This window comes from Paroedura picta, chromosome 4, assembly GCF_049243985.1.
Source record: "Paroedura picta isolate Pp20150507F chromosome 4, Ppicta_v3.0, whole genome shotgun sequence".
Lineage (NCBI taxonomy): Eukaryota > Metazoa > Chordata > Lepidosauria > Squamata > Gekkonidae > Paroedura > Paroedura picta.
In genome coordinates, this window is record NC_135372.1 from 113,850,172 (window position 1) to 113,876,384 (window position 26,213).

Genomic DNA, 26,213 nt, shown 5'->3' on the forward strand with positions numbered 1-26,213 from the left:
TCTTATTCAGTGGTGAACTTCCTGGGGCTTGTAATGACTGTTTGTGTTCATTCTATAGGAAGAACTGCATCCTAGCTGATGAAATGGGTCTTGGGAAGACAATTCAGTCAATTACATTCCTCTATGAGATTTTCCTGATGAGTCTTCGAGGTCCATTTCTCATCATTGCTCCACTTTCAACCATCACAAATTGGGAGCGGGAGTTCCGCACATGGACTGAGATGAATGCCATTGTGTACCATGGCAGCCAAATTAGCCGCCAGATGATCCAGCAGTATGAGATGGTATACCGTGATGCACAGGTATGTGATTCGTTCAAATCATAGACAACAAGAGCCCTTGCTTCTGACTGCTTGCTTCCAACGGAAATGTGCCTTGCAGAATTTCCCGTGATGTTTCAGGGTGAGTGGGCTGAGATTGTCATTTGTCTAGTCCCTAAGGGTAGCTGTTGGATCCCTCCTCACTTTAGTTCTGCATTTATTGGTGTAATTCATGGGTTTTGCGTGAATAAGGGATTTTTCTCTACACTAGAGAATAAACATCTGCCTCTTGTTTTGGTGGTCCTTAGGGCAGCCCTCTTCATGGGCTCTTTAAGTTCCATGTGGTCATCACTACCTTTGAGATGATCCTTGCTGATTGCCCTGAGCTGAAGAAAATCCAGTGGCGTTGTGTGGTCATCGATGAGGCCCATCGGCTTAAAAACAGGAACTGCAAGTTGCTGGAAGGACTGAAGCTGATGTCTTTGGTGAGAAATTTGTGAGAACTGAGATTCTTATCCTTGTGAATGGTAGGAATGTATGAAGGATACCAATTAGCATGTACTTGAGAGAGGTACTACATGTATGTGTACTCATTTCTAGTGCTGTGGCCTGTAACCAGTCACTTCTGTGCCCTGCTGTAGTGCAGCACATGCCCTGAAGTTTGTGACGTTCCATAAAGAGCTGTTTTTCATCATTGTACAGCTCTGAAAAGACAACAGAGGAAAGATGATCTTACAGATGCCTGCTAGTTGTATAGTGCTTTCTTCACATGCATAATAGAGACGGACAGCACAGCTTTTCTCCACCCTGGTTTTGAAATATGACACTTGTGTTCCATCACTGCAGTTCTCCTACAGGTCAATCCATGTGGCTACTCATGGTCCCATTTACAGCAAGTTTCTTGAAATTGGAAGAGATTTCCAGTAGGAAAACGGCTCACAGCCATTTGACTTGGCAAAGGGTGTTTGCCCATTCCTTAGATGGCAGTGGTTTGGAAGAGCCAGTGTTTCCCCTAAGATGATGTAAGAACATGTTAGAAGCTGTTTTCTCTTTGATATGCTAGGGGAGGAACCCACTTGCAAACTGCTCTGAGTCCACTGCCTTAGTCTCAGAAGTGCAGTCATTTCTATTATATCACTTGAGCAACTGCCCTGATTTTTCTTTGTATGGTGAACAGGAACACAAAGTGCTACTGACTGGGACACCCCTGCAGAACTCTGTGGAGGAACTCTTCAGCCTGCTTAACTTCCTGGAGCCACAGCAGTTTCCATCTGAGACTGCCTTCCTGGAGGAGTTTGGGGACCTCAAGACTGAGGAGCAGGTATACAGAAGGGTTTTTGCAGAGTTAATTGTATGCTAATGAGCAGGACAGGGGCTTAGTTCAGTATTAGAAATCACTACCAATGCAAGCTGAGTGGTGCTGATAACTGCTTGAGCAACTAGGTTCCTGTACAAGGTGGTACTCTGTGAATAAGTCAAACTGTGAACAAGATACTTTGGGGGGATTGTCTCTAATTTTTCTAATTCTAGTCCTATTCCCTGTATATTCAATGTCTCACACTTTTTGATTGCATGGTTTTATACTGTGTAATTTGGCTTGAGGCTCTGCAAGGCAGGCAAACTGTAAATGAAGTAAATAATAAATAACATGTTCTTAAATAGAGGATGCCCCACCAAAGTACATCTGTGCACATAGCTGCACACGCACACACAGTACTCCTTCAGCTATATCTTTTCATCCTTCATGGAAAAGACCTGCAGTGTGCCTCAGTATACATAGATTAATGTGATTTACTTTAGGAGTATTTAGCAAATCTCAAATACATAATTCTAAGATACATTTGTTGCATTTCATCTGTGCTTATACATATAAGTATACATATTTTTCATATCTAGAGTGCATAGTCTATGCTTACTCGCCTTCTGCACACACAGACTACATTTCTAGCCACAAGTATCTTTGCGTGCTTTGGTTTTTTCTACCTGACACTGGCAGAAGGGAGCAGAGGAGGCCATTAAAATGATTGTGCCCTTAAAATTTGCAGGTCTGGGGTTCAGATAAATTCCAAATTTCACCAACACACATGTCATCACTGAGAACTATTCAGATTTTGCTTATTTTGGATAAGTTAACAAGCAGTATTATAGGCGGTCTTTCTTTCTATCCTAACAGGTTAAGAAGCTCCAGTCCCTCCTGAAACCCATGATGCTGCGACGGCTGAAGGATGATGTGGAAAAGAATCTGGCACCCAAACAAGAGACCATCATCGAGGTAGAGCTGACCAATATCCAGAAGAAATACTATCGGGCTATCCTGGAGAAGAATTTCACCTTCCTATCCAAGGGTGCAAACCAGCATAACATGCCCAACCTAATCAACACCATGATGGAGCTGCGGAAGTGCTGCAACCACCCCTACCTCATCAATGGTAAGGAGGAGGATTGGAAGCTAGTTACTGCAACACCTTCGGCCTTTATGACGGGGGAAGTGATGGCTACCACACTTCCTTCTCTGCCAATCATTTAGGAAGGTGGGACTTTCCTCGGTACAGGAATTTGTTTATCTTCCTTGTAATAGAGGAGCAGGGTCTTCTTTGGGTCTCTCTTCACATAAATGATATGGCCTGCTTAGTGCTTACAATTAGTGATCTGAGACATAGTTAAAAACATATGATTGGCACAGAAAAACAAAACAGGAGCCTTTTGATACCAATAATGTCTAATTTTTTAAAATATTCTGGTATAAGCTTTTGTGGACTAGATTTTGTTAGTCCTTAAGATGAAGAAGAGAATAAAAGAGTTTTTTTAGCCCGGTTTTCACTACCAGGAGTCCCAAAGCGACTTAAAAATACCTTCCTCTCCCCACAACAGACACCCTTGGGCTGAAGGAGGTCTGAGAGAACAGCTCTAAGGTAACTGTGACTAGCCCAAGGTCACCTTGCTGGCTGCATGTGGAGGAGTAGGAAATCAAACCCAGTTTTCCAGATTTGAGTTTGCTGCTCTTTAACCACTACACCACACTGGCTGTCAAAATGTGGGGCCTACCCTTGTCCCTGACCCAGAAATTGCAACTAGTCCAGAATGCAGGGCCTGAGTCCTCTCTAGAACATCTTGGAGGGCCCATATCCAACTTGCACTCAGGCAGCTGCACTGGCTTCTAGTTGAATTCCAGATCAAATTGAAGGTATTGGTATTTACCTTTAAGGCCATTTGTGGTCTGGGACTGATGTATCTGAGGGACCGCCTGATAATATCTTCCCAAAGAGTGCTTTGCTCCACCAATGCAAACATGCTGGTAATCCCTGATCCAAGAGATGTACATTTGGCCCCAACTGCAAGCTGGTGGAATGAACTCCTGGAAGAGATGTGGACCCTGTAGGAACTGCAACAGCTCCAAAGGACTTGCAAGACGGACTCTTTTGCCAGGTGCTTGGTTGGGGTCAGGTCAGTGAATCTACTAAACATCATTAATAAGGGCCCTCCTCTGTAGTCTTCTCCCATCCTGTCCATCTGATTTGTGAGCTAATTACTACATTTGGCAGCTACAGGGAACAGAATCATGTTTAAAGATTTAAACTTCTAAAACTTTTAAATTGTTTAATGGTTTTACTGAATTGAATTGTTTTATCAAATTGCTGTAAAATGCCCCAAGATGGCTATGCTAAAAGGGGCAGTCATAGAAATCAAATAATAAATAAGACTCTTGTTTGTCTTTTTCTGCATGAATGCTTTAGTATGAGCCTGCACTGAGCAGGGGATTGGACTAGTTGGCCCCTTCCAATTCCATGATTCTAAAAGACTAACATGGCTATCCTTCCAGAATTCTGATTGACAGTAGGGCCAACTGTATATGACTGAGAGGTAGAATGAGTATGGGTCGTTTATGTGTGCCAAAGAAACCTGGAACTGTCTTCTACCCTTCTTCCTGTGCATTATCCAAATTGGGCTCCTGGTGATTCCCCCCAACCCCCTTTTTGTTTTTTCTTTACTGTGGTCCAGGGGCAGAGGAGAAGATTCTAGAGGATTTCCGGAAAACACACAGCCCGGATGCTCTTGACTTCCAGTTGCAGGCAATGATCCAGGCAGCAGGCAAGCTGGTGCTGATTGATAAACTGTTACCAAAGCTGATTGCAGGCGGGCACAAGGTGCTGATCTTCTCCCAGATGGTGCGCTGTCTTGATATCCTGGAGGATTATCTCATCCAGAGGCGGTCAGTAGAGCCCAAGGAGTTTTCACCTTAGAGATCATCACCCAAATCAATGTAATCTTTCCAGAGCATGCTTAACTGACAGTCTGTTTTCTTATCTCTGGGTTTTGCGTGTGTGTCATATACACTGTTTCTTCTGTGCCATATATGATGTTTTCTCCTTCCCCTCTGTGCAAGTGCTCTTTTAAACACCCTGTTTGTTAGAAAAACAAAGCAGAATTGCTGCTCCATGCTAATTCTCCTGGAATGTGTTACTGGAAAAAGTGCCAACTCTTGGGCATTTTCCAAAGTTTATACTGCCAAGGAAAGTGGGGAGCTAGAGGTAGAAGAGACATGTAAGGAAGAGTGGAGGTATTAGGTATTAGGGCATCTCATTGTTCATATGCATTATATTTATATATATGTACTAGTAAAAAAGCCCATTGTATCCGAAATACAATGGGCGCTAGCAGACTGGGGCAGAGTAAAAGGTGGCTTACCGTTGAGCGGGCGGGCTCCCTTGCAGCGTCTTCTGGGTTGCAGAGCCGCGGAGCGCCTTCCCCGGGGCCTGGGGAGCCTTTTTCCTTCCCCCCCCCTGTTGCGGAAAAAAGCTCCCTGGGGCCTGGGGAGCCTTTTTCCTTCCCCCCCGTTGCGGAAAAAAGCTCCCCAGGCCTTGGGAAAGGCGCTCCGCGGCTCACCCCGGGCCTGGGGAGCCTTTTTCCCCTGGCCGGCGGCCTGACGCGTCGGAGGTGCTTTGCGCGCAAAGCGCGGCTCGCAGTTGCTTCCTTGTGAGTAGGGTGGGAATCGGGGCCAATCGGCACCCTTGCTCATCCCGGACCGAGCCTGCCCTAACTCCTCCCACACAACCCTTACAGCTTTATTTAGTCCGCAGCGCCCGTGGTGCCGCGGGCTGTGTTAAGATATGCTCAAAAGATGTCACACATGTTATCTCAAGCTTTGGAACCACCCTATTAATGATGCTTCCACACAAGCATTAAACAGTGAGTGATGGCCACCTTTTGCCCAAGGCTATCCAAGTGTCAGACTAAGTGCAACCTGGAACAGAGTTATATACTTCTAAGACCTTAGACTTCAGTAGTTTCAGCAGAGTGTGACTCTGCTTAGGATTGTACAGTATCTGACGTATTATCCTAATAGATTTGCTTTTTCTTCACCTACAATTGGAAACTGAAGATCATGATCTCAGGTGGTGGTATTCCTTTCTGTTGTTCCCAAAGCAACCCTTGTCCACCTCTTTATACAGATACACGTATGAGCGCATTGATGGACGAGTGCGTGGGAATTTACGCCAGGCTGCCATTGACCGCTTCTGCAAGCCAGATTCAGACCGTTTTGTCTTCCTGCTCTGCACTCGGGCAGGTGGACTGGGCATCAATCTCACAGCTGCTGACACATGCATCATCTTTGACTCGGATTGGAACCCCCAGAATGACCTGCAGGTATTGGCCATCAGAAAGCCTTAGAGTGAGACCATCTGGATGAAAGGGCTATACACATAGCTTTGTTTTATTTGCAGGGGGGGGGGGTATATGAAATATAACTGGAAGGAATGAATGCAGCTTCTTAGAAGGCAACAGTGTTCCTGCACTTGAAAAGAGGCATCTACCACAGCATACACTTTTCCAGAATTATTATCTACTCCAGATTTATCTGTAAATTTGCTTCTTTTTATGGTGCTCTTTAGTAAAAATAAGCTCTGAAGTATTTTTATGTTGGCATCTTTCATATCAATCTGTGCTATCAGAAGCCCCGAGGGGCAATTAGCCCCTCCTTTCTGATTTCAGCTGTGGAGAATCTTCTGTGGGGGAGGGGGGCTTTTAGGGTATGGCAGTGGTGTGAAGAGTGCTCTCCTTGGCGGAAGTATGACCTCCCCTTCATCTGCCAGCTCTGCTTCAAGTGTTACTTGCACTTTCTTTCTCTCATAGGCTCAGGCTCGCTGCCACCGGATAGGGCAAAGCAAGGCAGTGAAGGTTTATCGCCTTATCACCAGGAATTCTTATGAGCGAGAGATGTTTGACAAGGCCAGCTTGAAGCTGGGTTTGGACAAAGCCGTACTACAGGACATCAACCGTAAAGGTGGCAACAATGGGGTAAGGGAGGGAGCCTCGTAGCACTCAGGAACTCAGGACCTGTGGCTACCTTTTGTTCCTGTCCAAAATTTCTTCAGTTACCGGTTTGTAGAAATTGCCAGAGTTCCTGTCTCCCCCCCCCCCCCGTCCTAAATTGAATCTGAGGGATCACTGTCTTGTCTCTGGCAGGTTCAGCAGCTGTCTAAGATGGAAGTTGAAGATTTGTTGCGAAAGGGAGCTTATGGGGCACTTATGGATGAGGAAGATGAAGGCTCCAAATTCTGTGAGGAAGATATTGATCAGATCCTGCAACGGAGAACGCAGACCATCACTATTCAGACTGAGGGGAAGGGTTCTACATTTTCCAAGGTTAGTTTGCTCTCATTGGGGCAGAAACAAGTTAGGCCCACAAAGTGAGGATACTGGTTACTGATCAGTAGTGTTAGTTATGATGGATAAAAAGCAGAATATTTTCCTGAAATCTTTCAGCTGTAGCTTTCCACGGTTGTTTTTTTCCCCAAAGCCTCTCCCTGTTTCTGGGAAGAATTTCTTTTTGTAAAAAGTTAAGCCTCTTCTGCCTTCATACCCCACTGATCCTCAGAATCCCTCAAGCAGCTACAATCCCATCTTCTTTCTGTGATACCATTGATGGCTGCTGAAGAGGTGTGGTGGAATTAGATGAATAGTATTGCTATAAATCTTAATTGCGATTGTGTGATGAGGACCAGTCATAAAGAAGGGGAGGACTATCACCCTTTGATCAAGTATAGCTGCATGGCTAGATGGAGCACTCTTATGGATTGTTTCTATCCAGCAAGGATGTCCACTTCCTTGAGCTCGGGATATGCTCTTTGCTTTTCTTACCCAAGTGAAATCTCTGTGCAGGGCTTCTTTCTTTTCAAATAACCACTTTGCAAGCCTTGCGGAACAATATCTCCAACAGTGTTTTCAAGGAGCAGGAATTAAAGGTTCTGGTTTTAGCTGTCTTTGTTACCTTTTAAGTCACTTGTCTCCACTATTCCCAATTTTAATGTGATCCATATTTTAAAAAATCCCATCCCAGCTTGTCAATAAATCCTTTCTAAACTGTGTCCAAGAAGGTAAATGTAGTGCCCAGTGTAGTAGAATCACTCGAGAAAACCTACTTTGAGCTCCTTCTGGTGTCTGCTAGGCTCTAAATAGGGTATTGTTATCCTAGGTCTTCATGCCCTTATGGAGCAGAAAGTCACTTGCTGGTCCAACTGTAGTTTCAATTAACAGTTTTACAGCTGTGCTTTGGTGTTATTTCGGTCAATGCAGACATGCCACTGTGGCTCTGCACAAGGAATGTACAGCTACTACTGTTGGGTGAGGCATGCCTCTGCTAACTTTCATTTCACTCCCAGGCCAGCTTTGTTGCTTCTGGGAACAGAACTGACATTTCATTGGATGATCCCAACTTCTGGCAGAAATGGGCAAAAATAGCAGAGCTGGATACAGACGCGAAAAATGAAAAGGTACTGCTACTGCCTAAACAGCTGTTTGCTGCAAACTCTGTTAGTTACTTTGATGTGGAGTGTGCATGTATATTTGTTTTAATGTTTTTAATTGTTCACAACCTTGGAGACAAGTTGAGTGAAAAAGTGGCATAAAACTATTTTAATTAAATAATAATAAACCTCTTCTTGGCTATCTATCCACATATGAAGCTTCTTTATGGTATAATCAGATCATTGGTCTCTCAAGGTCAATACTGTCTGCTATGATTGGTGTTGGCTTTCCAGAATCTTAGATGGAGGTCTTTCAAATCACTTGCCCTCCTGATACTTTCAAGCAGTGGTCCCCAACCTTTTTATTGCCGGGGACCAGTCAACGCTTGATAATTTTACTGAGGCCCAGGAGGGGGTAGTCTTTTGCCAAGGGACATTGCCGCTGCCGCCTGAGCCTCTGCTCCACTTGCTTTCCTGCTGGCGCCCCTGACTTCCCGCCACCTGCTGGGGGTGCTGCCAGCAGCAGCTGTGCAGTGCCATGCCGAGGGGGAGCCCCAGCCATGGCGGCTGCTGGAGAGCACCAAAGGTGAGCTGGGGCAGAGTGGCAAGGCAGCCCCTGAGGCAGCAGCCAGGAAGGAGTACAAGGAGGAGCCACAGCCCAGTACTGACTGATCTACGGACCAGTACTGGTCCATGGACCGGGGTTGGGGACCGCTGCTTTTAAGGAGAGATGCTAGAGATTGAACCTGGGTCCGTCTGCATGCAAAGCAGATACTTTTAAAGATTTTCCCGCAATACTTTTTAAAGATTTCCTCAAAATTGATAAAAGCATCTGTGGTAGCTAATAGTAGGGAAATGGAGTGAGAGGGAAAGGGCCAAGATGTATTTTCCATGGATGTTATTGTTCCCATTGACATCATATCCCCAGTGCTTGTGCTGCATTTTAAAAATCCTAGAAAACAGTCACAGATTGTGCTGTCCTAGCCAGGCACACGCAGTGTTATTGCAAGGGCAAGCACGGTTACTGAGTCAAGCAAGTTCAAAGTACGTACCAGAGAGTAGTCAAAAGTCCAGTCCGGGTCTTATCAGGAATTGTTAGCTGACGAAGTCCAAAGGAGAACCGAAAGAGTTGTCTATCTTTACAAAGGTCAAGCTGGGAATCAGTCAAACAGAGCTTCACCGAAGTATCACAGAGCAGGAAACCAGTCAAGGCACCGGATGGACATGTGCATAAGGTTGCAACCACACTGAGAAGCACTTCTGCTGTGCTTAAGAACAAGCTGAGCTGTCACACCAAGTCGCTGCACCTGGCACTCAGCCTTCCTCCGATGAATGAGCCCCACCTGAGCCCAACCTACCCTGTTGCTTTAGTCTAAGCCGAGCACTTTTCCTGCGTGTTGCCAACGTTGTCCTCCTGCATTCCCCCCTGCGCTCTGGAGATGAGTCTGGGCTGTTCAGGGGTGTTGCTGCAGGCTGAGGTAATGCTGGTGCAGAGGGCATGGTGCTTGTCTGGCTGAGTCCTGGTTGTGTCTCCCTATCGGGACTTGCCTCTCTAAGCAGCATCCTGCTGCTTTGCTCCAGCTCCTCCACTTCTTCCTCTGAGGGAGCTGGCAGAATGAGCTCAGGCAGTGGTGCAGAGGCACCCTCTGGAGATGGGGCCATGACACAGAATTACACAAATATGTAGATCTGACATAGATTTTTGCCTCTGCCCTTGCTCTTAGAGGTGGCCAGCTGTGATTAAGAGCTCTCTGTTAAATTCATCAATTTGCACCCTGTCTCTCAAAATTTGCTTATCCTTCCCTTCTTTCTTTATTAAAACTTTTATTTTATATCCCTTTTTGTCTACTACAGAAACCACCAGATAGTTTGCAGCAAAATATAAAACACTATATAACAATAAAAAAGAACAACAGAATAAGTTGACAGAACAGCCATAAGTCAGCAGGATAGTATTCTTCATCACGCAAATGCACGCATGCTTTGTACTCATTAAGTACATTTGCATAGTAGAGCCCAGTGTTGCATAGAATGATGATGAAGTCAGCAAGAGAAGAGAAAGCCTTTTAATGAAGTAAATGTAGCTGCTTCCAAAAGATATGTAAAAAGGCAAAATACAGTGACTGAAGTTAGTTTTAACATTCTGAATGAAGCTAGTACAATTTTTATAACAGCTGATTGTTCAGTACTTGTTTCAATTTTAAAACAGTCTCTAAATTAAGCACTAGATGCAATTTATCCTCAGTTCTTATGCTTAGCAATTTAAATTCTCTGTGATGTAAAATCAAATCAACTGACATTGTGGGAATGTAAAATCCAAGCATACAATTAAGCCTTTTTCTTTTTAAAATGATCTACTTTTTTTCCTTTTCTGATTTCTCTAACACTGCTTCACAGTGAAAAATCAGCTTGAGGCCTGTGCAAACAGCATGCTATAGAGGGAAACTTTATAACTGTGATATTGTATTTCTTTCAGTAGTCAGTACATTGACAATTGACTGTTCCCTTGGGGTGAAAACAGTGGAGCTTACAGTTGTTATTTGTTTTAAATTGTTTTAATGTTGTTGTTATCCGTTCAGTCGTGTCCGACCCTCGGCGATTCTATAGGAAAGTCTTCGCCATGTGTCCCTGTCTCTTTTAATATTGATAAACTATTCTGTGTATTTTTAACAAATTGGCTGTGAATTTGTGCCTTTAACCACAAAGAGCAGAACTCTGTGGCTTTTCATAGGAATGGGAATCCTTTCTCCTGTATAAGGCTACTGAGAAATGCAGACCATGATTCAGCCTGCAGATTTTGAACTCCTCTGATATTGGCATATATCAGCAGCAGTTACTCCCTCCCCTGTACACTGTACTCTGCTGGAGGCAAGACTGTGGAGTCCTCAAGAGGATGCAGTCAGTCTTGCCTCATCCTTTTGTGCTCACTTATAAGGCAGTTGCTGGCATTGTAGGCAAAAGAGGCTGTCTTCCAGTGTTCCACAACCCCCCTCCCCCCGGCTGATATATGAGATTCCCATCGCCAGCAGCAGTAGGCATCTGGGGCATTGGCCTGCTGTAGCTGTGGCAGCCAATCTTTTTAGCCAGCAGCATCACTGGAAACAAAGCATGTGGTTGCTGTTTATTGTCAAGGAGAGAAGAGCAATGGAACTGCATCTCTACCTGGAAGAATAAGCAGACATATGTGGTTTCCTCTTCCAGAGCTGATCCATTGTGCCCACTTGCTCTGTCAACCAGCTGATTTGCTGTTGTCAAGCCCGCTGTGGCAGAAGTAGTCATCTGCGTGCTGTCTTTGCCTTGGCATATACCCCAGGGGGTCCAGCTTTCTAAAACTCCAGCTAGGGTAGCAGCAGCCAAGGCAGAAGGGGGCTTAGATAGCAGCAGAGGGGTGGATTGCTAGGCAACGAAGCACAAAGAGTTTTTCTTCAACACTGAGATTCACACACACAAATATGCATGTGTGTGGAGAGAATCAAAAATCAGCGTGGCAAACAAGCAGGAAGGCAGGGAAGGAATGGAGTCTTTATTTTTTTGTGCAGGGAAGTCCTTTGAATAAAATTACCAGAGGATGGTCCTTCTGAATGTAGAATTAACACTTTTAAATTCATATGTACATCTGAAAAATCTATAGAATTCCTTTCACAAAGACTTTGATCTTGGTGTTAATTGTGAATAGATTCAAGCCCGTACGATCTTTTACATTTTTATTTGTCAAGCTGCTTTTTAAAAATACTAGCTTTGTGAACAAATACAATATATATTTCAAAATCAGGTCAAATATGAATTCTTATAGCTAATAATGATCACAGAATTGATTTTTAAATCAATCAAATCTCGAGTGTAGATTCTCATAGCTTATTTCTGACATCCCAGATCCTGTATGTTTGTTTGTTTATTTTGTTTATGTAGAAAATGTATCTGATACCTCTGCAGACACCTGTTTAAGATAGCTAACAACTAAAACAGTTCAACCAAGCCATTAAAATCTAATAATTACAAACAAAATATAGCCATTAAAAAAAAAACAAGCCAAGGCATCAAAATAGCATAAAAAACATGGAACAACCAAAAATGATCTTGACAAGATTGTTCTCAAACCAAAAGACCATAAAACAGCATAAAAGGTACATCTTAGATTAAAATCTGGGTTAAAAGGAATGGCACATACAGAGAGTTAAGGGCATTCCAAAAGTTGGGAGCCACAACAGAAAAAAACAGCCTCTGATCATCACCTAGCTCACAGGGGCATACGTAACAGGACTTCAAAAATGGTTCTTAATTGAGGGACTCCACAGCACATGGATCTTCAAGTATACCCCCCATACACACATGCTGTTCTAACTGTGAACACAGAAAGTAGAAATTAATAGCCTCTCCTAGTTGCTAAATAGGGTAAGATTAGGAGCTCTGTTCATTGATGAGGTAAAGAATCCTTAACACAAGAAACTAGCTTTGTTTCCAGGTGTATATCTCAACACAAGAGAGAGGCATAGTCTTAGATTCACATTTTTTCTATAATATAATGGAATTATATATAGAAAAAATAATGTTGATGTTATAATGCAGGACATATAAATCAGTATTTTACTTTTAGAAGCATTTAACCCTAAGGAGTTTGATGAGCAGATATGAGTAGTTCTCTCTCTCTTAACTTGCAGGAGAGCCTAGTGATTGACAGACCCCGAGTCCGTAAGCAGACCAAGCACTACAACTCATTTGAGGAGGATGAGCTTATGGAGTTTTCTGAGCTAGACAGTGACTCTGATGAACGGCCCACGCGCTCACGGCGTCTCAATGAGAAAACGAGGCGCTACTTACGGGCAGAATGTTTCCGTGTGGAGAAGAACTTGCTTATATTTGGGTATGTCTCTGTTACACTTACCCTGGGAACGATACTACCCTGGAATGTTTTCACTTTCTTTAGGTTTAGGAATCTAATAGGAAGGGACCTTGTTCAGTAATCTCTGTGTCCAAATTGGAACAGCTGACCTCAAATTCCAGCACCTATGATTTTTCCCTCCTTATTTCTAGAAGAAAATGCATGGATAGAATAGTTATTTCTGTAGCTGGAACAGGACTAACAATCAGGATCTCTATGGGTGAATTCCTGCCTTTTTCATCAATATCTTATTGATTCTTCATTTCACACTTTCCCTGTTTGTATATCATCTGTTTCCTTGATGTAGCCAGGCTTCATTAATAAAATTCTAATAAAGGATAGAATATGAAAGAGCCAAAGAAATTGCAAGATCCCTACCTTGTATTTATGATATATCTGTTTTGTTTTTTCAAGCTGGGGACGCTGGAAAGACATCTTAACTCATGGCCGGTTTAAATGGCATCTCAATGAGAAAGACATGGAAATGATCTGTCGAGCACTCCTAGTCTATTGTGTCAAACATTATAAGGGGGATGAGAAGATTAAAAGTTTTATCTGGGATTTGATTACCCCCACAAAGGATGGACAGAACCAGGCTCTGCAGAACCATTCAGGTATCACAGACTTCTTTGGCTATTGCCATTTTAATCAGGTTTCATAAACTTTAGCTTTGTTGCACACACAGTTAAAGTAGTTTAATAATAGTGATAGTTTGTTGCACTCAGTTATAGTTGAATCAAAAAGAGTCAGACAATCGTTTAGCTCAATCAATGTGGCTGTTGGGGAGCACTGAGAGAAGGAAATGACCTGCCAAAAAGGGAGAGTAGATAGCATCAGAGGAGAATGAGCAGTGAGTAATCCCAGGAGGCATAATTAGGAAAATTACACACAAGGATTTCTTCAGGAAAGAGGTTCCATGAGTTCTGATTTCATTCAGCATGGTTGTTAGGGATTGAGATCCCAGACCAAATGCTTGAATCTTGAAATCAGTGAGGTTAAACTAGATACACTGGAGAGATGCCACTGGAGGATAACTTCTCTAGGCTTCTACAAAACCTGGAGCCAGCCCTGCATTTGTACATACCTTTGAAATTCAGAAAAAGCACTTGTATCAGCCTGATAGTTTGGGTTAACTTTTGGAAACAGGTTATTGGTGTTGCATGGTTAGGGTTCAGAAGTGGCCAGGAACCAGATTGTTTATTTTCTTGTGTTCAGGCTACTTGAGAGCCAGCTTGGTGTAGTGGTTAGGAGCGTGGATTTCTAATCTGGCAAGCCTGGTTTGATTCCTCCACATGCAGGCAGCTGGGTGATCTTGGGCTTACAAAGCACTGATAAAGCTTTTCTGACCGAGCAGTAATATCAAGGCTCCCTCAGCCTCACCTACTGTTGTGGAGAGAGGAAAGCGAAGGCAATTGTAAGCTGCTTTGAGACTCCTTCGGGTACAGAAAAGCGGCATATAAGAACCAACTCTTCTTCTTCTGCTTTACATAGGATATAAAACTTGGGATAAATGAGTTATTTGAATCTGATGAGTTGTTATTTGATTCTCTAAGGTGTACCAGTTGAACTTCTGCCTGACCTTTTTCAGTTGAATTTAAAAGTATCCAAAGCTATCTGGAGCCTTTGGTGCTATTCACGTGCTTCCCTTTGCATGTTTCAGGCTTGTCAGCGCCAGTGCCAAGGGGAAGGAAGGGAAAGAAACCAAAGAACCAGATGCTGCTTCCTGAGATCAAGAATGCAGACTGGCTTAGTACCTGCAATCCTGAGATTGTCCTGCATGATGACAGCTACAAAAAGCACCTAAAGCAGCATTGCAACAAGTGAGAGAATGGGACATGACCAGGGGACTCCTGAATACATTTGTCCAGTACTGTTTGGCCTTTGAACTGCTGTGTATGTACGCAATTGAGATGCTTCATATCCCCCCTACGGAAGTCCACTCCTGCTTTCATCTCTTTGTACCCCAAACTTAGATTTCCTCTCTGCAACTTTGAGCCAACAGTGACATTTAACAATATGTTTCTTAAAAAATGGAGATTGCTGTCTGGAAGATCCTTGTAGGAAATGGAGGAAAAGTCTTTTCCCCTTAGCTAATGTCACAGATGCAGGAGGTTCAAGAGTTGGGCCCTCTCCTCATTTTCCAGATTGTGTGGAAATTCAAGAGGCTGGAAAACTATAAAAGGAAAATACACCTATCCCCTTAAATTCTAGAACTTGTGCTTCCTTCCCATGGGATTTACAGGTTGTGACCCCTTTTTCTTTAAATCAGTGAGGGAAATGCATTCCATTGACTTGAATGGGGAATACAACTAATAAAATACTTGGATTTCTTCATGATTTCCATGAGAGGCTCTATGCCTGAGAAGCTCTGGTGCTTTTGGTAATACACAGCAGACCCATAGCCTAGTGCTTCTGTTCATATGTCTTTGATGGGTAGACAGTATGGAGAAAGTCAGTATGAAGATAGCGAGAGAGTATGTTTCTTTGTTAACAGTCTGGCTTTAGCTAGTCTGAGATTTCTCTTGGTTGTATTTTGCTTGCAGTTTACCATCCTCCATTATATTGCATGTGCAATTTTTATCTTTTTACACAACCCAGTACCCAGTTTGTTTGTTGTAGCAACTGGGGCTTGCTTTCCTGCTTCTTATTCGATGCTTTCTCAGGGGCCTTAGAGCTGGCTGCTCAATATGCTGATCGAGATAGGAGAGTGAGGTCTCTCTTAGACCGTTTATGCGCTGGAGGTTTCATGCTGGGCTGCAGGCTGGAGTTTGAGTCGTGGCAGGTGGCCCCACCTCTTCCTGCACCCACACGGAGGAGCATTTGGCCCATTGCACATCATCTGCCCTCAAATTGTGCTCCTGCACGAGAGCTGGGGTAGTGAAGTGCCCAGTGCATAAACGGTCTTAGTCACTGCTTCTCATTCACTAGCATAAATTCTAGAACTGGGTTTTATCTCCTGTAGTGATAGGAGCCTCTGGTCTAGTTTAGTTTCCAAACTAGCCTGTTGTTTGGATCTGCAGATTGTGACTGTTGATCTGGAACCAAGAATGCTGGAAACTATGGTTTACTTTCTGTATCACCTATGGCTATTCCTTTTGGCAGGGTGCTGTTGCGAGTGCGAATGCTGTACTACTTGAAAGCTGAAGTACTGGGGGAGGCAGCCGACAAAGCCTTTGAAGGAACTCCTGCCAAGTATGTTATGCTAGCCCTCTGGAATTTGCTGTAGAATTTCCTGAAGATTATACTCTAAAGCAGCCTTTCTCAACTTTTTTACCATTAAGAAACCCGTGAAACATTCTTCAGGCTTTGGGAAACTCCAGAAATGGTGCAGTCCTGCAGAATATGGTTGGGAAGCATAACTGTGTACATGCCCAACCGTTACCCCTCCCCTTCCCATCCCCTTCAAGCCCATCAACCATCTGGGAGTCAACATGACCATATATGGTTATATCACCCGATAAATGTTTAACAAATTTTTAAAAATAGACAAAAAAATTAATTAACTCTCACCCATTTGGGAAACCTTTCCAGAGCCATCAATAAACCCCAAGTTTTCACAAAATCCTGGTTGAGAAAGCCTGCTCTAAAGACATACATCTTGTAAATTTTTCCTGGTTCTGGAAATATATGCAGATGAGAATGAAAATAACGACATCTGCATTTGAAAGAAGGTCAGTGAATAGCAAACCTCCAGAAGCAGACAGAAAATATTTTAATCCAACCATTCCTTCTGAAGTCATTTTCAGTTCAGTACTATGCAGTTACTTCACTGCTAATTATTTTCGCAATCTTAGACTAGAGCACCATTGCATAGGAATGCACTCCCTGCCAGCCTTGTAAACTGAAAAGCATCTATTGAAGGCAAGCACAGAATTATTTTTAACAAATTCAATGTTTGGAGCTGTCAGTGAGATTCCCCCCGCCCCAAATGACAGAACCATATCTAAACAACATAAAATAAAAATTTTAAAACAGTCATAAATTACCAACAAAAGTCAATGGCCCTAGATAGCAACAGATTTTTAATGAATAAAGAATAGTTAATATGAACAAATAAAAATAGTGATGCCAAAAAACACAGAAATATAGGACCAAGTGACATTATATGGGAGATCTGTGATTTCAGTCTTCCCGTGTCTTTATTGACTGCAGATTTGTTCAGAACATCTGTACTGTGGAAGGAAGCGTTTAATACTTCTCCCAAATATCTTTATTTCTGATATAAGTTTCTTTTCCCACATTGGTATTTTGTCCCTAAAAAGGGGGGAAAGTACCACCAATTTTTACTCAGTGGGGCTAGATAACTGAAAGGTGTGATGATTAAAATGCCAACATCCTTCATAGGCAACTGCTATGATCAAATTGGGAGTCCTTCACAGTGAGCTTTTCTCTGGAGACCAAGATGGCAACCTTCATTAAAGAGAAAATTGCCAGTCATCATCACTTTAAATAAAAGAAAATGCTAATTTTCTTATTCTTAATATCTGAAACATTGTATTTCCATATTGTAAGTATAACAAAAGGCTAATTCATTAGGGCTATAAGATATTCACTGGAAATTTATTAATCAGTTGTTCACTGTATTTGCATATCGGCATGGCTGGATTCTGGCTTAGTTCAGACCTCCCCAGTATAAATGGTTTTTAAATGTTTGCATTAAACCACAGTATTTGTGCGAGGGAAAATATGTGAATAACAGTTTACATGAACTGCTATCCTGAGACCTTCAGTGGGGCACATAGCATGCACAAAGTTGAAAAATGCATCCTAAGCTTGGGTTATAGCTGATGGGATGATAATAGGATATCAGACAGAAGAAATTAAGGCATGGATGTTCTACCTATTCTGCTTTATCTACTCAGAAGACAAATTAGAGGAACTTTGCCTACCTGGAGCTCAAAACTGCAGGTCTAGGTTATAGAGCTAGGGCTCGGTGTGTAGCAGGTGAGGCCTTGGCAATTTGTGCAACTTAAAAAGGTCATATGACAGGAGAAAACAAATATGGCTTTGGTTCTGTATTCTGTGCTGCTTACAAAGGTTGCTGCTATATGGATTCTTTAAATTTATGGACAGTTCCATACATATTGTGGTAGATGTTTGGGCTCACTCAAGCTTGGTGTAGTGGTTAGGAGTGTGGACTTCTAATCTGGCATGCCGGGTTCAATTCTGCCCTCCCCAACATGCAGCCAGCTGGGTGACCTTGGGCTCACCATGGCACTGGTAAAACTGTTCTGACCGAGCAGTGATATCAGGGCTCTCTCAGCCTGACCCACCTCACAGGGTGTCTGTTGTGGGGAAAGGAAAGGGAAGGCGACTGTAAGCTGCTTTGAGCCTCCTTCGGGTAGAGAAAAGTGGCATATAAGAACCAACTCTTCTTCTTCTTTATTCTAGCTATTACTAAGGGGGCCTCAACCTACAGCACTGCATAAATAAACTGGAGATCTCACACTATAGTCTGGGCAGTTAATCTTATCATAGCTAATAGTCATTAATGGATCATTCTGCCATGAATTGGTCTAATCTCCTTTTAAATCCTGTAAACTAGTAACCATCTCCCCAGCCCCTGGCACTGAACCTGTAGCCAGCTCTTCTGACTCTGAAACCCAGGTTAGGCCAACTTGCCATAAATGTTGCAGTCTGTAGTCTTTCTCAGCCAAGCTAATGGACTGAATAAAAGGGCAGCTGAAGTTTCCTTTTTGATGTATGAAACTGCATGACACTGCAGTGAACAGTATGTGGCCATACTTGCTATCAAAATATCTCAAGCTTATGAATAAAGCTTATGAAGCTGTATCACACCTACATTTTGCTTTTCAAATAGAGAACATCACAGGGACATTTTAAATACGTGCGTTTGCAACAGACCTAGAGGGCTGTGCTTATGATGGCACTATTGATCTCTGTGTAGGAAAGAATGCTAATTGAGAGGAAGTTGGTAGACCCCTGGTGTACTCTGGATGTACTAGTCTAGAAGATGGTCTTATATCTGTGTCTTATTGCATACATGGAATGCCAAAACCTGTGCAGGATGTTCCAAGAAAAACAACCTCTATTTTCTTCACAGAGATCTGGAAGTTGTACTGCCAGATATCGACTACGTGGAGATCCCTGTGGATTGGTGGAATGCTGAGGCAGATAAATCCCTGCTCATTGGAGTTTTCAAACATGGTATTTCCTTGTATGTGGGTTGGACTGTTAATAGGCATTTCCCACTGTGTGAGGCTCTGCCAGGGAGAGGGAAACGATAGAATCTAGGAGAACTTTTTTTTAAAGACTTCTCAAGATGCAACTTTATTTAAAAGTTTCTTGTTTCTTTACAGATTTTTAATTTATTTATTTTGAGATTTATATTCTGTCCAGTCTTCTATATATCAAACTTCCTTTTTCTGAGGAAGAGTGCTTGCACTCGAAAGCTCACACCTTGACTATATCTTTGTTGGTCTTAAAGGTGCCACTGATTTTGTTTTGTTGTGCTGCTTCAAACCAACACAGCTGCCCACTTGAATGAAAAACATAGGCAATGCTATTTGCAGTAAAAAGCTAAATTCCGATAGATGAATATTCAAAATTAGCATATTTTGTACACACTTTTTAAAGTTGCATAATTGTCTTTTTGTTGCCATAAAGAGAGGCAATAAATGATGCAGAACTTTAATACTTGAAGTACTGCTGAGCTCTCCTCTGCATTTGACGAATTCATCATGCATCGTCTAACTATCTGCCCATGTTATGTGAAATACAGTGCAATCTTAAGCGAAGTTACCCTCTTCTATGTCAGCTGAAGTTAGAGGGCTTAGAATGATACGATTTTGTTCAAGATTGTGCTGATAGTAGTTGTTCACACAAGTTGAGAGGCTGTTTATCCTATCATACTATTGGTAGCTGTTTACATGGACATTAAGGAGATGATACTAGCATTTAAGGCTGGAAGTGACTGGCTGAGTATCCACAAAGTTTTCTTGTGGCTTTTGTCAGGTTATGAACGGTACAATGCCATGCGAGCTGATCCAGCCCTGTGCTTCCTTGAGAAGGTAGGCATGCCGGATGAGAAGCTGCTGTCTGCGGAGCAGAGTGTCACTGATGGAACGCTGGATGCTCCAGAAAGGTAAAGCTCTCAGAAAGGGTTTAGTGAAATCATCAAATTGCCACAAGGTCAGGATTTCTTGTCAGGCATGTGTCATCTATATATTAGCCACAATGTGTGGGAGGGACTGCTTAGGGTGCTGGTCTCACTTCGTTAACATACTAAATTAGAAACTTTATTAGAAAGGCATAAGCTGTTCAGAGTGATGCTGCAGAGTGATAGATAAAGAAGCCTGGCCTCTATGAAACTCCAATACTTTCTGGAACAAATTTCTTCCATAGGCTGTCATGAACCCTGATTCATGCTCCCTTGATTGCCTTGCATTCCGGCATTCCTGACATTGGCTTTGTGCATACTATCTCATATAGCTATGGAATGATATTTGTGCTGCTTAAAGAATTGGATGTACTTTGAGTAATCATATAGTGTTAAATCTGAAGAAGACAAGGAACAAGTACTCCTGTTGTTGGTGATGCTTGTAACAAACTATGCCATTTAGCCTGTAAGCCACCTTGGATGTTGTGGAAAGGCACAATTATTGTTTTAAATAAATAAAATCAGTGTGTGAGTATTAGAACAAATGTTTGTGTAGGCTGTGAATCAGTTGAGAATGATTGATAGCCCTCAAAAAATTTGTTTGATGGCGCTTCTAGACGTTCACCCTATTGTTGATTGGTTTTGTTTAGAGGCAACGTAGACAAAGATGAGGGCAGTGCAGCCAAGGTGGATGGGCTGCAGAAAGAGGAGGTAAGTATCATTGTTGGAAATAGCATGTTGATACTTCGGGTACCTTCTGCTGTCAGAAATAACAAATATCCCCGACCCCAAGTTGAGGTTTTGGTGAGGGTTTATCTTAGGGTTTAGCAAGTGGGTTTGTAGTAGTGCCCTTGCTAGTTGGTGAAGCAAAGATGGAGATATAATTTTTTTAAAGAGTCTATATAAATAAGCTGATATGGTAGACTCCGCTTGACTTAGCATTTTTGTGTTTTTGGCCTAGATTATGAGTTGACATGAGTTTGTTTCTTCTTTTATTCACAGGAGACTTCAGAGTGTTGTGGTGAAGCTGCTGAGAAGAAGGATGATAGTGTGGCAGGTGAGGCTGTGTATATGGAAGTTTTAGGGAATGTGGTTGTTTTATCAGAGTTATTGACTGGCCCTAAGATTTGTTTGCATGTTATAGAACTTGAGTATCCAGGAGACATACAAATATAAAATAGCCATGGTGATGAAGTTTGTGATTATATAGGCTTGGATCCATCAGATATATCCATCAACTAAAGGGATTCCTGACTGCAAAGCGTAATTTCCATGCTTCCCCCACATGCTGCAGCTGCCTCATTGCTGCTCCTAGGGGCAGGGAACTGTCAGAAAAGTTGAGAAGTGGGGTGTCTGAAGTCTGCAGTGAAAGGTGCAAGTTGGCAAGAATCTTCACCCTCCATCTGTGGAAATTCTCCATGTGGTCTGGAATATGTATTTGTCTAGTTTTGTAGAACTTTTGTGTATTTCAAGTAGCATCATTTCCCTAAGAAACACTCTTTTTTCAGTTAAAAAAACCTGAGAGTCTAGTGGAACCTTAGACTAACAAAATTTGGGACAGAGCATGAGCTTTTGTGAGCCACTGCTTACTTCTTCAGTCTTTAGTCTTTAAGGTACTACTTGCTCTTTTCTGCTGCTATAGACAGACTAACACAGCTACCCATCTTGCTCTAACTCTTTATTCACAATATAAAACAGGTTTTGGACACTACTGTGTGTGTGTGTGTGTGTACATATCCAGAACCTTTAATGTTAACTGTCTGGGGAAGCAAGATTCTGTAATTATTTTTTTACTACAGTACTATTGCATTGATGCAGGAGTGCGCAAATTTGCATAGGAAGAAAATGTGTTACTTATGGGTGTTTAAAATTATACTTTTCAATTTAAACATTCTGTACCCTAAAGCACAGCAGTATTCCTAGAAAGGGGTTATTGTGATCTAGTGCAAATTTTTGTAATGAAAAAAAGTCACCAGTTTGTTTTGAATAATAGGGGGAAAACCTTATCTGAAAGAAATATATTTCCTTCAGATGCAGTTTTTTTCTCCTTCTGCACTAGCAAAATGATGAGAAAAAATTACAGTATTAAAAAGAATAGACTTTTATCCAGAAGAAACAAATTTTCTCCTCCTCCTCCTCCTCCTCCCTAAAGACTTTAAAACTCCTAAAGACTTTAACAACAATCCCAACATGGCGGAAGCTCTCATTATTCCTATCCCCTGCTATCAGAGCGGCAGGGAGGGTGGGGAGCAGATCTAACTTACTAGGTCCGGGGGAGGGGGGGAATGCTGGCACTCATTCGCTCTTCACTATAGCTTCCAGAGAACAATTAAAATGATGCATGCAGCACCATCAGCATGCATATGCTAACGTAAGTGGGACATGAACTCTTGAAAAAAAGCATGTCTTCCAAGAAAGCCTTTAATGTCAAATGCACAGTTGTTCACCTGTCACTAGATAAATGGTATAAAAATTGGTTATCGTCAGATGAAATGACCATCTATAACCAAAGACCACAAACCATCGAACTCAGAGATTTTATATATGAAACTAGATATTAAGCCCACTGTGGGCAAAATACAGTGGGCCCTAGCATGATGGTGGAGGGATGGGGCGAAGGAAGGAGGAAAAGGAGAGAGACAGAAACACAGAAAGAAAAGGAGGAAGATAGAGACAGAAGAAGAGGGAGAGAAACAGGTAGCAGAAAGAGGCAGATGGAAGATAGGGAGGAAGGGAGAAAGGGAAAAACAAAGGGAATGCTGGGAGGAAGGGAAGGAAAGGGCAAAGGGAATGCTGGGAGGAAGGAAAGGGCAAAGGGAATGCTGGGAAGAAGGGAGGAACAGAGGAAGGTAGGTGGCCTTGGGACCTTCTGCTGGGCCCAGGGGCAGGCTTGGCTGCTCCAGGGCCCGGCAGAAGGCTCGGGAAGGCGGCGGCAGGCTTTGAGGCCTACTGCCGGGCCGAAGAGCAGTCTCGGCTGCCCCAGGGCCCGGCAGAAGGCTCGGGACGGGAGCGGCAGGCTTTGAGGCCTACTGCCGGGCCGAAGAGCAGTCTCGGCTGCTCCAGGGCCTGGCAGAAGGCTCGGGACGGGGGCGGTGGGCTCCGCGGCCTACTGCCAGGCCTAGGAGCAGGCTCGGCTGCTCCAGGGCCTGGCAGAAGGCTCGGGACGGGGGCGGTGGGCTCCGCGGCCTACTGCCAGGCCTAGGAGCAGGCTCGGCTGCTCCAGGGCCTGGCAGAAGGCTCGGGACGGGGGCGGTGGGCTCCGCGGCCTACTGCCAGGCCTAGGAGCAGCCGAGACTGCTCCAGGGCCTGGCAGAAGGCTCAGGACTTCGGGAGTGGGCTTTGTGGTCTTCTGGCGGGCCCAAGGGCAGGCGAGCCTGCCCCAGGGCCCGGCAGAAGGCTCCCTGGGCGAGGGGAAGCCGGCCGGAGGACTTACCGCTGGGGAAGGCTTCTTCCTCTGAGCGGCAACTCCCTGGCCGGCCCAGGCGAGGCTGGGCGAACCAGCCAATGGGGAGCCGCGCTTTGTGCAGCTCCCCATTGGCTGCTTGGCCCTCGAGTGACACTCGGAGGGCCCAATCAGGAGCCGCTTCGCGGCTCCTGATTGGGCCCTCCGAGTTTTTATCCCGGACAGGGCCCGCCCTAACTCCTCCCCACTTGCCCTTACTCCTTTATTCCTCCCGCTCCTCTGGAGCGGGGGGAGGGTTAAAGATTATATTGGTGAGTCTCAGTCATTCATGTAGTGGGCAGATCTCTGCGTATGACAGCCTCCCAGCTGCAAGCAATTTCAGCTGGCCGCCATTGTGACATTATCTTGTTTATCATAAAGGCCAAAATTTCTTTTCTCCTTTGGATATGCATATGGATGTGTGTGCTTATAATGGTGCTGCAAATGTAAGGTGACCAGATTGTCCCACTTTTGGAGGGACGTCTGGGGTACCTGGCAAATTGTACTTATGTTGCAAGTAAAAAATACATATTACAATACTATTTTTGCGTTCTATGCATTCTATGAAACTTTTTGTTGCTCCATATAGACCAAATTTTTAATCAAGAACCCCACCGGTCAATGGTGTCCCCCTTTACCAATATTAAAATCTGGTCACCTTATGCAAATGCATCCACTTCTGTGATTGTAACCTCCACACTGGTCCAGTATACACTGCTCAGTGTGAAAGACAGCAAAGGGAAACAACTCAAATAAGAGTACTTAATGAAATTTGAATCACAGAAACCCAGAAACCACAAGCTGGCTTCTTGTCCACCCACAGTACTAAAGAGTGGTGGACAGTTTTATGGGTCCCTTTGTATATATATAGGTAGGATAAAGTACTTAATGAATTAGTAGGGTTAGTAGGTGTTTTTATGTGTGTTCAAGGTCTCTTCAGGGATTATGTTAATTACTAATGACCTTGCTGATGTTTGAAGCCCAGGATGGCTCCGACTCAGAAAAATCCAGCTGGCCTGTGTCGTCTGCCTTGACAGCCAGACTGCGGCGTCTTGTTACTGTCTATCAACGTTGCAACCGTAAGGAGTTACCATCCAGACCTGAAATCATAGGGCCTTGTAACCATGGCTATTGGCTGCAAGAGGAGATGTTCAGGAGAGCCAGTGAGGGGGATCCGGTGAACAAAGAATTGCAGAAAAGGTAAAGGAGACAGTAGGCCTCAGCTCATTTATTGGTTTATTATCATCATCCCATCAAATGTGAAAGGTACTTCTAACAATGTGCCAGCATTCTGATTGGACCTCGAGGGGGAGGGCCCTCCCCAATGCGAGTCAATCAGAGGCTTTTCCCTGCCCCTCCTCCCATGTCAACCAAGCGGAGTCAGCAGGAGGTAAGCTGCACAGCTCTGTGGCCAACTAGCAGTTGCTGAAGGCAGGGACGGTGCAGACCAGTTGCCTCCTCTGTGGAGCCTGCATTGGTGCCTGCCGCCTCCTCCCCACCCACGGCAGCTTGGAATGCCGGTTGCCTCTTCTGCACCTGCCCTGCCCCCTTGCTGCTGGTGGGGGCTGCAAGGCTCATCCAGCTCCCCCATGTCTGGCCTTCCCAGCCCCCCATGGCAGCAACAACCCATTGGAGGTGGCAGCGAGCATGGCCCTGCACATCTCACACCGGTGCAACTGATCTGCACTCTCTGCCCTTCCCCGGTTTCCACACTGTCCTTGCCATTGATGGGGTGGCAGGGAAGGGCCAATGTCCCCTCCGGGACTGTTTCACGACTGCAGAATGGTGTGAAAGGCCCACCGCATCCTCCACCACAACCCTGCTACTTTCACCAGCTTCCCCCCCTGCTCCACAATGTACCCACAAGGGTACCTGCCAGGGGGGCACAACATCCCCTGTCTGTTTTAAAAACAGGCTTCTTCACTAGCTTATTTCTAAAACTGATGTTATTCTGTTTGAGGAACTGTTAAGCACCAGGGCCCCCTTTGTGTAAAGTGATGGCAAAATCTACTGAACACTTTAGATTTGAATGGTTTAGCTAGGTCCAGCCTTCACAAAACATGAAGATGCTATTCACATTCCTCTAATATTGTGATGCAACACAGTACACTCCGCCCTCCAAAAACATATGGTCCAACAAGGCAAGGAATGTTCTCCTGTCACTGATAAGAGTGGGAAAAAGACTCAGTGGGAAACAGAGCAGGAAACTACTTAGTTAAGTAAATTTGAGAAACATCTAAACAATTTCTAAGATAGGCAGGACTGGTAATCTATCTTTTGGCATCTGCCAAGGGAAAAGGAAAAAGATTTAATTTCTGCCCTCTTGTAATGTAGCAGGTCCTTGTGCATAGAAGAGGGATATATAATTAATATATAATTAATAAATAAATAAATATTTATTAATTATATATTTTATTATATGATACTAAGTATATAATACTATATTATATTGTATTTATATCCCACCCTCCCTAGCGGCAGTTTATATTTGAACTTATGATATAATACCAGAAATAGCATTTGTGATCCAATACAAAGTAAAACATAATTGTAAACTTATAACATTATTAATGGCATAACACTGAACAGTAGAACATTTAACATATTTAATGATTAACACTGCACTGTAGATTGGTTCTTCATCTGCAGGATGCAGTTTGTGGAGGAGAGGGCCTCTAGTTTGATGGAGCTGATTTATTGGCCTCGACCAAAGGCTTGATAGAAGAGCTCCAGTTTGCAGGCCCTGCGGAATTCTTTTAGTTCTGGC

At 43.6% G+C, this 26,213-nt stretch overlaps 1 protein-coding gene across 10 annotated transcripts in view; it reads left to right on the forward strand.

The window, feature by feature from the left end:
* CHD6 (chromodomain helicase DNA binding protein 6) overlaps positions 1-26,213 on the forward strand; it is a 128,581-nt gene that overhangs the window by 79,632 nt on the left and 22,736 nt on the right. For all 10 annotated transcript variants that reach the window (XM_077335241.1, XM_077335234.1, XM_077335242.1 and 7 more), the window contains 18 exons: positions 59-302; positions 569-745; positions 1,438-1,581; positions 2,434-2,689; positions 4,260-4,470; positions 5,711-5,906; positions 6,393-6,557; positions 6,726-6,905; positions 7,922-8,032; positions 12,664-12,866; positions 13,299-13,498; positions 14,545-14,704; positions 15,987-16,076; positions 18,949-19,052; positions 19,860-19,989; positions 20,655-20,715; positions 21,007-21,061; positions 24,427-24,646. In XM_077335241.1, coding sequence (XP_077191356.1) covers positions 59-302; positions 569-745; positions 1,438-1,581; positions 2,434-2,689; positions 4,260-4,470; positions 5,711-5,906; positions 6,393-6,557; positions 6,726-6,905; positions 7,922-8,032; positions 12,664-12,866; positions 13,299-13,498; positions 14,545-14,704; positions 15,987-16,076; positions 18,949-19,052; positions 19,860-19,989; positions 20,655-20,715; positions 21,007-21,061; positions 24,427-24,646 — 2,907 coding nt within the window. The remainder of the gene's footprint in view (positions 1-58; positions 303-568; positions 746-1,437; positions 1,582-2,433; positions 2,690-4,259; positions 4,471-5,710; positions 5,907-6,392; positions 6,558-6,725; positions 6,906-7,921; positions 8,033-12,663; positions 12,867-13,298; positions 13,499-14,544; positions 14,705-15,986; positions 16,077-18,948; positions 19,053-19,859; positions 19,990-20,654; positions 20,716-21,006; positions 21,062-24,426; positions 24,647-26,213) is intronic.